We start from the raw sequence: 15,126 nt of genomic DNA on the forward strand, positions 1-15,126 counted from the left end.
TGTTAACCTGCGATTTCTGAGGCTGGTGACTCGGATGAACTTATCCTCCGCAGCAGAGGTGACTCTTGGTCTTCCTTTCCTGGGGCGGTCCTCATGTGAGCCAGTTTCTTTGTAGCGCTTGATGGTTTTTGCCACTGCACTTGGGGACACTTTCAAAGTTTTCCCAATTTTTCGGACTGACTGACCTTCATTTCTTAAAGTAATGATGGCCACTCGTTTTTCTTTACTTAGAATTTGTATTATGGCAAGAAAAAAGCAGCTAACAGTCTATTCAGTAGGACTATCAGCTGTGTATCCACCAGACTTCTGCACAACACAACTGATGGCCCCAACCCCATTTATAAGGCAAGAAATCCCACTTATTAAACCTGACAGGGCACACCTGTGAAGTGAAAACCATTTCCGGTGACTACCTCTTGAAGATCATCAAGAGAATGCCAAGAGTGTGCAAAGCGGTAATCAAAGCAAAAGGTGGCTACTTTGAAGAACCTAGAATATAAGACATATTTTCAGTTGTTTCACACTTTTTTGTTAATTATATAATTCCACATGTGTTAATTCATAGTTTTGATGCCTTCAGAGTGAATCTACAATTTTCATAGTCATGAAAATAAAGAAAACTCTTTGAATGAGAAGGTGTGTCCAAATTTTTGGTCTGTACTGTATGTGCAGACCGTTTCCCTCATTGATCTATGTATTTGTAGTCATTGTCAGGACTTATAAAATCTAATATCACCGATCGTCTATTACGTGAAGCTGCACTTTTTCAAAAAGTTCCCTTGTCCTGTGTAGGTTATTAAACATTGTATTGTTATTCACACCTGATGAAAGTCCTTACGAGAGCCAAAACGCATTGTATAACGACTTTTAAAAAATAAAAGTACGTCCACGTTTTGAAACACAGAACTTGGTGTGTTTGTGGAGAGCTCGGTGTATCTGCAGCTCCGGGGCTGCCCATCAATAAGTAGGCATCTGTAGTAATCCTGGGATCTCACTTTAGGAGGATCACAAGGAGGATGAGGACATTGGCTGAAAGCGATCACCATTTACCAATACAAGTGGTCAAGGAGTTGTGCCCGGTGTTTCCATCATGTCAGGGCAGAGTCAGGAGAGTCCATGGGTCCTCCTGAAGCGGATACAGCTGAGTACAGCCTGTATACTGGTGATGGGCTCTCAGTGTGTCTTCTCTGCAGGACCCTCAGATTGCTTCCACATAGGCAGTAAGTGATTCGAATATCAGTATTAAGGAACTGCTTTATGTGCAGTTCCCGATCATCAGAATGACTAAACTTCTATATGAAAAATGAGGATGAATGAACTCATGGAGATCAACATCCACATATCAACATATTTTCACATTTCCCATAAGGGATGGGGGCATTGCTCTAGAATCACTGCGTTGAGAAACATGTGATGGTGTCTCCGCAGTGTTGGATGTTGATCTCCATGAGTTCATTCATCCTCATTTTTCACAGTCTTCTACTAGGCATTGCTCCTACTGGCCAGTTTCCTACTCTACACTGATGAGGGGCAATACCCCGAAACAGCTGTCTGTGGATGGATACCATGTTTTGGCATAGGTTGTTCCCTTCCCGTGGTTGTTCATTCCCGGGGAAAGACCTGGCTAGTCGATGGTGTCTCCGCGGCTTGTGTTTTGCATATTTAAACTTCTATATGAGGCACAGCTCACAGAACACTTATGGACCTTTGCGCACAGATTGCCGGAAAAGCAGGACGGACGATCAGCACAGTAGCTGGAGAGGTTTTAGGCAGCAGTAATCTCACCAAGGTGTTAACAGCATTTCCACATAGTGGATAAGAAGCAAAACAGCAGGAGGCATCACAGCGAGGCATGGATGTGTGAACAGGAATGATCATCTACCCCGTCCAGCTCTCGCTCTCATACTGCAGTGATTTGGGGTTAATGCATGTTCACCCCACCCCGGCCAGCTTCTCGCACCACTCTAGAAGATCAAAAGGTTTCTACCATGCGTATTCACAGGAGAGACTACACAAGCACCTGAAGTGGTGAGAGGAGAAGCCAGAGAGGTCAGGTCTCTTCCTACGGTCCCTAACAAGATCCTTTTGCTCGATGACAGGCTCTCATTCATTGTGCCAGTGAGAACAGGTTCCTCGCTATAAACACCACAAAGAGAGAGACCTGTAAACTTAAGGAGAGCGGGCGGGGAGAAGCCACTGGAGATCTACCTGTCCTACTAGACACTCGTGCAGCTCGCTCCCCGCTGAATTTGAAACCATGTTTTTCTCTGAAAGTTCGCAGCATTTCAGAGTCAAACAAACCTGGCTAAAATCAAACAGCCACTGTCGGATGTCTGTTGCCCGTGGATGAGCCGTCACCATCCCTTTAGCTTTTATTAAATCATCTGTAATAAATGGCACCAAATAATAAAAAAATAATAGTGTTGAGAGTATTAGGATGCCAAATTTTAATACAGGATGGGAAGTCACTAAGTTATTGTGTCCCCAAAGTCCTGAGGTCAAATACAGAAGAGAGGATTGGTATCGGTGGCCTGACAGATATTAATGTGTAGTATCAGAACTATTCCATTGCAAGATAGTCATAGTTCTACCCTGATTAGTATGAATAGATATATTAAATTCCACCCCAATCGGTGCAGTGTAGAGCAATGATACTGGTCACCCTAAAAAGAGCGGTTGAGGTTACTGCCCTCAAGAGTACGTCTGGTCACCACTTCTCTCAGTATTGTGAAACTCTTGCACCATTATTAACCAGTTAGCACCAGCCCTGATGGTCAGAAACGGATAGAATACACATCCTGACAAGAATAGTTGGCCTTATGGTGGAAGTTTGGTTACCTTGTCCTATAAGGGTAATCTCAAAACTATTTTCCAATTAGGACAAAAGGACCATTTAGTTCCACCCCAAATCAATGAAAACACATAGAACAAGGACAATGGTTAATGTCCCAATAAGTACAATAGGTTTATAAAATTCCACCTCAGTTGGTGGATTATAAGGAACCTGGATGGTGGTTGTCGTTCTAAGGACAGTTTAGGTTAGCACCCTAACCTAGGACACAGTCCAGCCCATGTCCCATTTAGGAGTATGGACAAATTGGTAACACCCCAGTCAGTGCACTACATGGCGTTTAGACAGTGGTTACTTGTCAAATAGGCATGGCCTGTACCAAAGAACCATCAGGTGGATGTTGCTCGCACCTGAGTGTTGTGCCAGTTACTGGTTTGGTTAGCAACTGCAATTTTTAGGGGATCCTCACCTCATTTTACAGCTAGGTGGGCTGATACTTTGGTGGACCTGTGTAACAATGTCTACTTTTACCTGAAAGGAGAGAGAAACTGGTGCACAAAGTATGAAAGGTGTGACAACCTCGGCGGGGTTGTATGTATATTTTTTTCCATTGGTTGTGATTAGAGAATAGAGCAGCAGAACATCTAACTTGCTTTGAATTTCTTGAAATTTTAGGTTTCACCCGAATTCAAATATTTTGAGATTTGTTTTGCAAAACAACTTGCCCATTTCCCACACTGCCGAAGCATCAGAGAGCAGGATAGCATCATTGTTTGGCGATGTCTGTTTCGCCATAATGCCATGCAGCTTAGACATTAGAGGAACATCATGTCTTGTACAGTGGTGGTGTACCTGGGCCATCACAGATCAGCTATTCTCATCAGAGCCCAGTTCCTACAGCAGAGTCTATTTCCATCTCCATAATCACTGGGTAAGTCTCTCTCTCCAGTAGAGTGTAAGCGTTTATGGTCTTAAGGATCCTCTCTCTCGCCTGTAGAGGGTAAGCCCAGCTGGGTTCTCTTTCTCGTTGTCTCTCCTACGTGTATTTTCCAGGTAACCACAACCTTTCCAGTATTGAGAATCTTCTGAACTTTTTTTGCCGCAAATCAAATTTTTGGGGACAAATTAGAGTTTCCGCTCATCTCTAGTTGTGCTGAAAGATTCTATTGCTTTACAACCAATAGGGCCAACCCATGAATGCGTGAAGGGTCCCCCCGGCAGCCCACATCATACGGAGCGATGATGTGGGAAGGTTTCTATAAAACAGTTTGGTTATTCCAGACCGGACAACATCAGAGTCTTGCAGCTTTGACAATATCTTTTATCTATCATCATCCTCTGAAGATTCCCAATCAAACTAAAAGCCTTCGGATAAAGAAACGTAAAAAGTTATAAGTCCGGCCCTATGGTCCAAGTTTGGACACAGGCCTTTAGGGGCTTATATGCAGCGGCTTTTGAAAATGTCCCTTTGAGCACTGATGCTATCCATCTCTTATAGGTCGCCTCTCCTAACCGTTCTTTTTAGAATATTTGACAATGACTGCAAATCCGTCAGATTATTCCAACAATCCTCATTGGGACTGCTTGGAGTGGAATGCGATTGATCGGTTTTGATGGGGACGCCAATACCAATCGTCCCTCCATTACTTGTTCTCAGAAACTGTGGGGACACAATAACTTTGTCATCTCCCATCTTCTATTCAGTTTAGCCTCCTAATACTTTCACCGTTAGGCACAGCTCCTTTCCCCACGTTGGCATAAGCTTTAATATAACATCTAAGCAGCGACGTTCAGGTGGAGTTGTGCAGTTCCACACCTCTACAGGCTTGACCGACATATCACGATCTGATAAAACCGGGTCTCGTACACATTACTGCACATAGGAGCGATTCCTCAAGAAAAGTCTGGATGAAGTGTAGGAGTGAACTGAAGCCTTTGTTTATTTTTAATTCAAACAAAAAAGGATCTTAGACCTGAGGAGGCTGGTGTATTTACTTTGAAAATTTGTGTCAGAATGGCTAAATAATCCTGATTTCTAAATGAACAATTTGCTCCAGTTATACAGAGAGCATATGAGTTCAAGTGGCTGCCCACCCAGACAGAGGGCTGCAGCTTGTACTGAGCAGTGTGAGATCTCAGCAGCAAGTGGGACACTATCTGTTTATGTGGACGGATATTGTGTTTACAGGGTTATTCCTAACATTGCAAGAAATTGCTAGCAATAAGATTGGTGGAGGTGAACGAAAGAACAACCACTGCTCCATTCAGGTGAATTTTGGAACCACCGATCAGCAAGTGATCACCTATTATACATAGGTGATAACGGCTAATTCCAAAATTGGAACTACATGGAGACTCTGGTCACGACACCTGTCGCACAAACAGAAATCACTAGATATTACGGATACAAATGAATAAGATCACATTGTGACCCGGAGGGTACTGTGCTTGTGACAATCAAGTCACATGGCGCTGGATTTTTTTGTAAGTTGCTTGTCACAGTACCTTTGGGGCCATATTATGCTGTGATGTAAAAGTGACACCTGGCAAACTTTGACCACATCAATGGTATCGCGGTCAAAAAAGTCACCATGGTTCCCAATCCTTACAATCTCTTCACTGTCACTCCTCCAAGCTGAGATCTCAGGCTGTGTGCACACGTTGCGGATTGAAAGCGTTTATGCCGCGTTTTTTCGCCGCAAAAACGCATACAAAACGCAACCCATTGAATTCAATGGCATTCCGCAATGCTGTGCTAATGCTGCGTATTTTTCCGTGGCGGAATCGCATCGCAGAAAAATACGCAGCATGCTCATTCTTTGTGCGGAATCGCGGGGATTCCGCACACGTAGGAATGCATTGATCCGCTTACTTTACGCATGTGGCTATGCCCGCCCACCATGCGCAACGTAAGCGAATCATGTGCGGATGGTACCCAGGGTCTGGAGGAGAGGAGCATGTCCTCCAGGCCCTGGGTACCATAATCCTGTTAAAAAAAGAATTAAAACAAAAAATCATGATATTCTCACCTTCCGGCGGCCCCCGGAGTCCTTTCCGCCTCTCACCACGCTGCCAGCATCTTCCGTCCCCAGTGATGCCTTACGACAATGACCTGTGACGTAGTGGTCTCGCGTGATGCTACGTCATCTGGGGTCATTATCGCAAGGCATCGCTGGGAACGGGAGTTGCTGGGAGCATCGCGAGGACCGGGAAAGCTGCGGGGGCCGCCGGAAGATGAGAATATCACGATTTTTTATTTTTCTTAATATTCTTAACATATCTCTTTACTAATGATGCCGCATAGGCAGCATCATTATTAAAAAAAAGTTGGTCACACTTATCAAACACTATGCTTGACAAGTGTGACCAACCTGTCAATCAGTTTTCCAAGCGATGCTACAGATCGCTTGGAAAACGCTAGCATTCTGCAAGCTAATTACGCTTGCAAAATGCTAGTTTTTCGCGGGAATTCCGCATGCGTACTTCCCGCGGCAGGGAGTTGCGAAATTGCCGTGGAGAATTCCGCACGTGTGCACATAGCCTTACACTGCTGAGTCAGGCTGGATGAGCGGAGAGAATACAATTGAGCTCTCTTTCTCTGGAATCCTAATTAATGCTCATCCTAATTTCAGGATTATATAGCCATTCTGACAACTTTTCATAGCAAGTACACCAGCCTGCTTAACTCTAGGCAATCTATTGAATAACGTATGCAGCTTGTATCGTGATATATATTTTATTTTTTTTCACTTCGGTCTCTATGCATTTCAGTATCTAAAACCTTTATACTTTTCAGGTTTTTCATTAGGATCTGTAGCTTGGTCAAAAGTGGACACTTTTTGAACTTGCAATATTCTACTTCCCCAATTTTTGTTTTTTAAAGCCACCATACAGTTCCGGAGATATATGCGTCTTTTCATTAAGTACAAATTTTGTGGTCTTTACCAAGGGGAGGAGTTGCTCGAGAAGTAATAGTGAAGAGCAGAATAATGACATGCCCTGAGAATCCAGCGAGCCTCTCCTCCTTGGTAAAGACAAATCTAATTAGCACTAAATAAAAAGTAGCCATATCTCTGAAACCACACAGCGGATTTAAAACAGAAAAAACATGGACTACTTAGGGGAGAAGCAAAAACAAGGCGGAAAAACCTGGCCACTTTGTTACCAGGTGACAGGTCCTCTTTGTAATTCGCAGCCCTGACTACAGCTATAGACAGTCTACAGTGAATTACCGCCACTATGAACGACTGAGTTCGTCACTTGACTGCCATGCAGTCAAGGTGATGTCAGCGATACAGTCAATGCCACAGAAGCGCAGACTTGTCAGTGGATCCGGGGGATTCAAAGTACAGAGCTGTTTAAAAAAAAAAAAAACGCCGTGAGGGACAAATTATATTTGAAAGGGAACAACCATCTCTACAGCTAATACCAGCCACAGAGGCCGTTGATCCATTTGGCGGTACTAGTCTCTGTTTGCCCCTTCTTTACTGACTCTGTACTGTACAATGACAGTGCGCTCTGTTGCCAGCTCGCCACTTCTCATCGGAGCCGGCAAGAGAGCGCACTGTCACTGTGCACTGAGAAGACAGGTGTACAGCGACAAGATCTTACTGAGTAAATGTCAGAAATGATCCCACCAAGGACAACATCTGTAAGGAGTTTGTATGTTCTCCCCGTGTTTGTTTGGGTTTCCTCCGGGTTCTCTGGTTTCCCCCCACACTCCAAAAACATACTGCTAGGGAATCGGGGACAGTGGCGATAATGTCTGTAAAGCACTGTGGAATGGCGCTATATAAATGAGTAAAATAAATAGAGAACCTGTGCATGCTCAGTAGAGCTGGACTAACCCAACTCCAGCAACGGACATCACTGACGACTCTTCCCTATCGGGATATGATTGATTTGTTCTACATTCACTAATGTCATTACATGTCGTGTCGTCATTTATTCACCCAGTTGTAGCACTTATATGCGGTGGTTGGTTTATCCTCTCTGTATAAGTTTCCCTTGTTACCTTGCTTTTAACACCCTATGACTAAGAGCGAACTTGCTGCGCCAGAAACGCGTCAGGTTTCTTTTAACAGGATTCAATAAATGTATGTTTTACCTGAATGGATGGATGTGCCGGATTGAATCCTCTTTACCACTACCATAACATTTCCAGTTTTCATTCTATGGAGCTGTTTGAGGGCGTATTTGTCCCACGGCTAGACATTTTTATTGAAATCCCTTTGGGATAGATATGACTTTTTTTTTGCTCTGTTCTGGGGACCAAAACTGCACAGATTTGCTGTTTTGCAATTATTATCAGTTTAGAGTTTAATTTTATATTATGATAGACAGGACTTTTACGGACACGTCAATATCACGTGATTTTGAAATTTGTATTTTTAGAGGGGGTGGAAGAGAGGGGGTTACGAATTTAATAATTTTTAAAACTTTTTTTTTTTTTTTACTGCATCTTTGTGTCCCTTTAGGGGACTTAAACCTGCAATTGTCCAATCGCTTGTGCCATATATAGTAATGTTACGGCTATTATCTGCCGGGTACGGGGCAAGCTCACCCAGGGATCCCATTCCATACACCTGGCTCCCAACTTGCGCCGCACGTGTATAGTGCATGTCAGGAAGGGGTTACAGTGAGAACAAGGGAGTGAGCCGAATTTATATATTTTTTTTAAATATTTACCTTTTTTAGTCCGCTTAAATGACTTAAAGTGAGCCTGTCAGCATGATTTTGCTAAGTGTAAGGTTGGCACTGTTATACGGATTACAATGATACCTGGGTTGATGAAATCCGTCTTAGGCTGTGTGCACACGCTGCGGATTGGTCTGCGGATTCATCCGCACGGATTTTGCAAAATCCGCAGGTCAAAATACCTGCGGTTTATCTGCAGATTATTCTGCGTTTTGGCCCTGCGGTTTCACCATCTCCATAATGAAGGAGATAGGAATCCGCAGAAAGAATTGACATGTCAATCCTTTCTGCGGTTTAGAAACCGCAGCAAATCCGTGCGGAAAATTCCACAGCGTCTGCACAGCGGTTTCCATTTCCCATAGGGAATAATGGTACTGTACAACGCAGCAGAAACTGCTGTGGATCCGCAGCAGAATCCGCAGCGTGTGCACACGCCCTTGTGGTTCCTGTGTAATCAGTGTTAGGAGTTTTCAGCTAATAAGATGCCCGTGCTCCGGGGCGGGACTGTAGGCAGAGTCTCATCTTCCTGCTCTAAGCCAGAGGAACCAGGAAAACACCTGTCCACAGGCCGCCCGGGAGCACAAACATGTTCCTCATCCTAGAGACAGACTGTTTGTACTTCGGGGCGGCCATGTCAGGAAGGGGTTAACGGGAAAACTGTCGGAAATATTCATGCTGGGAGATGTAGTTTCAAAGCAGCTGCCCTAGAGGATGACATCATAGGATCTCATGTTCTACAAGTCACCTATCGTTGACAGTGAAGGGTTAACAGATCAGCGGTGTTATCACTGGACTTTACCCCCTCATACCGTGGGACATCAGTCTGCTGATTATGGCGCCAGATCAGCCACAGTCTGACCGGTCCAGGGTCACGGAGCACAAGGCGTACGGGACTGTACGGATGAGAACATCCAAGTCAGAAGTGACAGTGATGGATTTGGAAATCCATGTGATCTCCATGACAACAGTGGAAGCTGTACAGGGACAGGAAGTGTAGTGCGGCCTCGCTCAGTGGGGCCCACAGCCTCGCTCACAGTACCGCCACCTTGCTCACAGTAGGGGGGGGGGGGAGGGGACACCGCCGCCTCGCTCACAGTACCGCCACCTCGCTCACAGTAGAGGGGGCCCACAGCCTCGCTCACAGTACCGCCACCTCGCTCACAGTACCGCCGCCTCGATCGCAGTAGGGGGGTTGGCCCCGCCGCCTCGATCGCAGTAGGGGGGTTGGCCCCGCCGCCTCGATCGCAGTAGGGGGGGGGACCGCCGCCTCGATCGCAGTAGGGGGGGGGGGACCGCCGCCTCGATCACAGTAGGGGGGGGGGACCGCCGCCTCGATCACAGTAGGGGGGGGGGACCGCCGCCTCGATCACAGTAGGGGGGGGGGACCGCCGCCTCGATCACAGTAGGGGGGTTGGGACCGCCGCCTCGATCACAGTAGGGGGGTTGGGACCGCCGCCTCGATCACAGTAGGGGGGTTGGCCCCGCCGCCTCGATCACAGTAGGGGGGTTGGCCCCGCCGCCTCGATCACAGTAGGGGGGTTGGCCCCGCCGCCTCGATCACAGTAGGGGGGTTGGCCCCGCCGCCTCGATCACAGTAGGGGGGTTGGCCCCGCCGCCTCGATCACAGTAGGGGGGTTGGCCCCGCCGCCTCGATCACAGTAGGGGGGTTGGCCCCGCCGCCTCGATCACAGTAGGGGGGTTGGCCCCGCCGCCTCGATCACAGTAGGGGGGTTGGCCCCGCCGCCTCGATCACAGTAGGGGGGTTGGCCCCGCCGCCTCGATCACAGTAGGGGGGTTGGCCCCGCCGCCTCGATCACAGTAGGGGGGTTGGCCCCGCCGCCTCGATCACAGTAGGGGGGTTGGCCCCGCCGCCTCGATCACAGTAGGGGGGTTGGCCCCGCCGCCTCGATCACAGTAGGGGGGTTGGCCCCGCCGCCTCGATCACAGTAGGGGGGTTGGCCCCGCCGCCTCGATCACAGTAGGGGGGTTGGCCCCGCCGCCTCGATCACAGTAGGGGGGTTGGCCCCGCCGCCTCGATCACAGTAGGGGGGTTGGCCCCGCCGCCTCGATCACAGTAGGGGGGGGACCGCCGCCTCGATCACAGTAGGGGGGGGACCGCCGCCTCGATCACAGTAGGGGGGGGACCGCCGCCTCGATCACAGTAGGGGGGGGACCGCCGCCTCGATCACAGTAGGGGGGGGACCGCCGCCTCGATCACAGTAGGGGGGGGACCGCCGCCTCGATCACAGTAGGGGGGGGACCGCCGCCTCGATCACAGTAGGGGGGGGACCGCCGCCTCGATCACAGTAGGGGGGGGGACAGTGATGGATTTGGAAATCCATGTGATCGCCATGACAACAGTGGAAGCTGTACAGGGACAGGAAGTGTAGTGCGGCCTCGCTCAGTGGGGCCCACAGCCTCGCTCACAGTACCGCCACCTTGCTCACAGTAGGGGGGGGGGGACACCGCCGCCTCGCTCACAGTACCGCCACCTCGCTCACAGTAGAGGGGGCCCACAGCCTCGCTCACAGTACCGCCACCTCGCTCACAGTACCGCCGCCTCGATCGCAGTAGGGGGGTTGGCCCCGCCGCCTCGATCGCAGTAGGGGGGTTGGCCCCGCCGCCTCGATCGCAGTAGGGGGGTTGGCCCCGCCGCCTCGATCGCAGTAGGGGGGGGGGGGACCGCCGCCTCGATCACAGTAGGGGGGGGGGGACCGCCGCCTCGATCACAGTAGGGGGGGGACAGTGATGGATTTGGAAATCCATGTGATCGCCATGACAACAGTGGAAGCTGTGCAGGGACAGGAAGTGTAGTGCGGCCTCGCTCAGTGGGGCCCACAGCCTCGCTCACAGTACCGCCACCTTGCTCACAGTAGGGGGGGGGGGGGGGGACACCGCCGCCTCGCTCACAGTACTGCCACCTCGCTCACAGTAGAGGGGGCCCACAGCCTCGCTCACAGTACCGCCACCTCGCTCACAGTACCGCCGCCTCGATCGCAGTAGGGGGGTTGGCCCCGCCGCCTCGATCGCAGTAGGGGGGTTGGCCCCGCCGCCTCGATCGCAGTAGGGGGGTTGGCCCCGCCGCCTCGATCACAGTAGGGGGGGGGGACCGCCGCCTCGATCACAGTAGGGGGGGGGGACCGCCGCCTCGATCACAGTAGGGGGGTTGGCCCCGCCGCCTCGATCACAGTAGGGGGGTTGGCCCCGCCGCCTCGATCACAGTAGGGGGGTTGGCCCCGCCGCCTCGATCACAGTAGGGGGGTTGGCCCCGCCGCCTCGATCACAGTAGGGGGGTTGGCCCCGCCGCCTCGATCACAGTAGGGGGGTTGGCCCCGCCGCCTCGATCACAGTAGGGGGGTTGGCCCCGCCGCCTCGATCACAGTAGGGGGGGGACCGCCGCCTCGATCACAGTAGGGGGGGGGGACCGCCGCCTCGATCACAGTAGGGGGGGGGACCGCCGCCTCGATCACAGTAGGGGGGGGACCGCCGCCTCGATCACAGTAGGGGGGGGACCGCCGCCTCGATCACAGTAGGGGGGGGGACAGTGATGGATTTGGAAATCCATGTGATCGCCATGACAACAGTGGAAGCTGTACAGGGACAGGAAGTATAGTGCGGCCTCGCTTACAGTAGGGGGGGGCCCGCCGCCTTGCTCACAGTACCGCCACCTCGCTCACTGTAGGGGGGGGACACCGCCACCTCGCTCACAGTACCGCCGCCTCGCTCACAGTAGGGGGGGGGGGGGAAGACATCGCCACCTCGCTTACAGTACCGCCGCCTCGCTCACAGTAGGGGGGGGACAGCCGCCTCGATCACAGTAGGGGGGGGGGACAGTGATGGATTTGGAAATCCATGTGATCGCCATGACAACAGTGGAAGCTGTACAGGGACAGGAAGTATAGTGCGGCCTCGCTCACAGTACCGCCACCTCGCTCACAGTAGGGGGGGGCCCGCCGCCTCGCTCACAGTACCGCCACCTCGCTCACAGTGGGGGGGGGGGGGACACCGACACCTCGCTCACAGTACCGCCGCCTCACTCACAGTAGGGGGGGGGGGGGACACCGCTGCCTCGCTCACAGTACCGCCTCCTCGTTCACAGTAGGGGGGGGGGACAGCGCCGCCTCGCTCACAGTAGGGGGGGCCCCGCCACCTCGATCGCAGTAGGGGGGGACCGCCGCCTCGATCGCAGTAGGGGGGGACCGCCGCCTCGATCGCAGTAGGGGGGGACCGCCGCCTCGATCGCAGTAGGGGGGGACCGCCGCCTCGATCGCAGTAGGGGGGGACCGCCGCCTCGATCGCAGTAAGGGGGGCCCACCGTATCTCAGCACAGATGAAAACGGGACACATCTACAGGAGTCTGAACTCTGGGTCCCCCCAATATGAATGTTGGCGGGGGGGGGGGGCACATGGCTGTACAGAACTCTAGTCACTGACTGTACCGCTGCCTCCATCAGTCCTGACCTGTGACTTTCTATCACTTCTGGCGTTCTGAGATATTTTTGTCCCTCCGCGGCCCCCGTCCTCATTCTCCGCAGTCACTGACAAAGGTCTCTCTGTGACAGCGGCCGCCATTGTGTTCTCACCCACTCAGCGCCAGCACACAGCCCCGCGGGCCGGCACTCACCTCATAATGCTTCATGGCTGCACCTGGCGCTTAGGCCACACACAGCAGCTCGCAGGTCCCTGCCGGAGATCCAGCCAGGGGCGGTGCCAACTAATCGACATAGTGACAGACAAGGGGCTCACCCAACCAAATTACAAAGTGCGGGCTATGGGGTGGAGTTATAGAACACTCCGCCAATAGGACTCGAAGTTCCATCTATGGGCGGAATAAGAGTAAGGTGCAATGGGCGGAGGGGCGTTAATGATTGACGTCTAACCAGCCAATAGCAGGCAGGGATTTTTGTCGTGCTGCTCTCTAGCCAATGGGAGTCGGGGGTTTGCCAGGAATGATTGACAGCTGTCAGGCTATTTGTAGCGCTGCACAGGGGGCGTGGCTGGAGTCCTGGACAGTCACAGCCAAATCTGTGTTCACACTGGAGTGCGCCTATGAGCTGTGCATTAGGAATACCGAAGAGATAGTGATAGTATCATCATCCATCATCCAGCTGGGCCTCAATCATGGGAAACAAAAGAGGTCAAATGTTACTCAAAGCAGCCAGAGTTCTGCCTAAAATCTGGTTGCCATAGGTGACAGCCTCCGTTGCAGTGCGCAGTATGCTGGGTGAGCGCCTCATCGATGCACTGCACGTGCCCAGACAGCGGTGACGCAGGACACGGACACCGCAAGCGTCATGGCTGCCTGTGTCCTTTACGTCACCGCAGCTTCCGTGTGCATGTGCAGTGCGGCGATGAAGCCTGGGAGCGTACACCCCGATCACTGCGTCCTTGTGCAGCATCCAGATGTTACAGCATAGTGAATTTGATTTCTGAAATCCCATGCCCACTATGTGTGCACATACGCCAGTGGAGACGGACATGCGGCGCGTCTCTCCACTACTAGGAAAAACCCCTAGTTATTCTGAATTTTGCCCCCCACTAAAATAAAATCACTTACACTCACCATCCGTGCTGGTTGGCGTTCCAGCGGCGTCAGCTCTCACGTTCCCGGGTCTCACATTAGGTTATTATGTCATGTGAGCCCTGCACCCATTCAGCGCCAGCATCACTGTCCCTGCACATGTAGGAGGGGGGAGTCCCCGCTGTGTAAACGGACTGGAACCAAGGGGACTGTCACCAAGGTTCCTAGGGGGACTGTTTCCAGGAGACATAATTGGAGAACGGACCAGAGAGGGTTCTAGAAGAGATGGGGTGGTGCAAGTATAAAAGGAGTTGAGGACGCCGGCCGGGGGCAGTCGACAGAGCGGGAGAGAAGAAGCAGGAAGGCTAGAGGGTGCCAGAGAGCCAGAGCTAGAAGAAGAGAGCAGCGTTAGGAGGGACCGGAGAGAGACACCGACTCACCGCAGCCCAACTTGTGGCTGCGTCCACCGCCGTTCGATTGCAGCTTGTGGCTGTGACCTGCCCGCGGCCTCTGCGGCTTGACTCCAGCCCACGTCTGCGGCCTACTCGCCGCAGCCCGATCCCAGCCTGCGGCTGCGGCTTGTTCACCGCCACCCGCGGCCGCCACTGCCCAGCCCCAACCTGTGGTTGCGGCCTACACGCCTCGGGCCCCGGCCAACGCTATCCTGCCTCTGCTGGGAGGTGCAACGCAGGAGAACTCTACAGGGGCCTGTTGTACCCCCACTCCGCCTGGGCGTAGGAACGCCCAAAGCCTGTGCCAAATCCTCGTCGGCTGGGCCAAACGGCTGAAACGCCGAAGCAGCATCGACCACCAGTCTGCCGGACGTCAGAGGAGGATAAGTGACACGTTGTAGTTAATAACCTATAGTTTTCTGGACCCGTAATCGGCCATACCGCGGCCCTATAGTGACTGGTCTCGACCTGGTAGTCGTGTTCGTGTTACCGGTGTATTCTTGTTTTGATCCCTGCGAGGATAATTGCTGTTAACGCGTTGGTTACTCAAGATAGCCCCCATAGGGACAAATATATATATATAAAAAGTTACATCCTAAGTTCATCCCGTCTCCCATCTCGTCACTGCATCCTGCGAATACTACACACACATAATGAATAAGCAC

General features: G+C 51.6%; 1 protein-coding gene across 4 annotated transcripts in view; it reads right to left on the reverse strand.

Annotated features, from left to right (window-relative positions):
• Positions 1–13,250, reverse strand: part of TECR (trans-2,3-enoyl-CoA reductase) — a 34,158-nt gene extending 20,908 nt beyond the window's left edge. For 2 of the 4 annotated variants that reach the window (XM_073588716.1, XM_073588715.1), the window contains exon 1: positions 12,950–13,085. In XM_073588716.1, coding sequence (XP_073444817.1) covers positions 12,950–13,060 — 111 coding nt within the window. In that variant the 5' untranslated portion in view covers positions 13,061–13,085. Of the gene's footprint in view, positions 1–12,949; positions 13,086–13,112 lie in introns of those variants that run through there. The other 2 variants (XM_073588717.1, XM_073588719.1) reach the window with 2 other exon arrangements.
• Between the last annotated feature and the right edge of the window lie 1,876 nt (positions 13,251–15,126).

This window comes from Dendrobates tinctorius, unplaced genomic scaffold (assembly GCF_039654945.1).
Source record: "Dendrobates tinctorius isolate UK_male_01 unplaced genomic scaffold, ASM3965494v1 ptg000104l, whole genome shotgun sequence".
Taxonomy (NCBI): domain Eukaryota; kingdom Metazoa; phylum Chordata; class Amphibia; order Anura; family Dendrobatidae; genus Dendrobates; species Dendrobates tinctorius.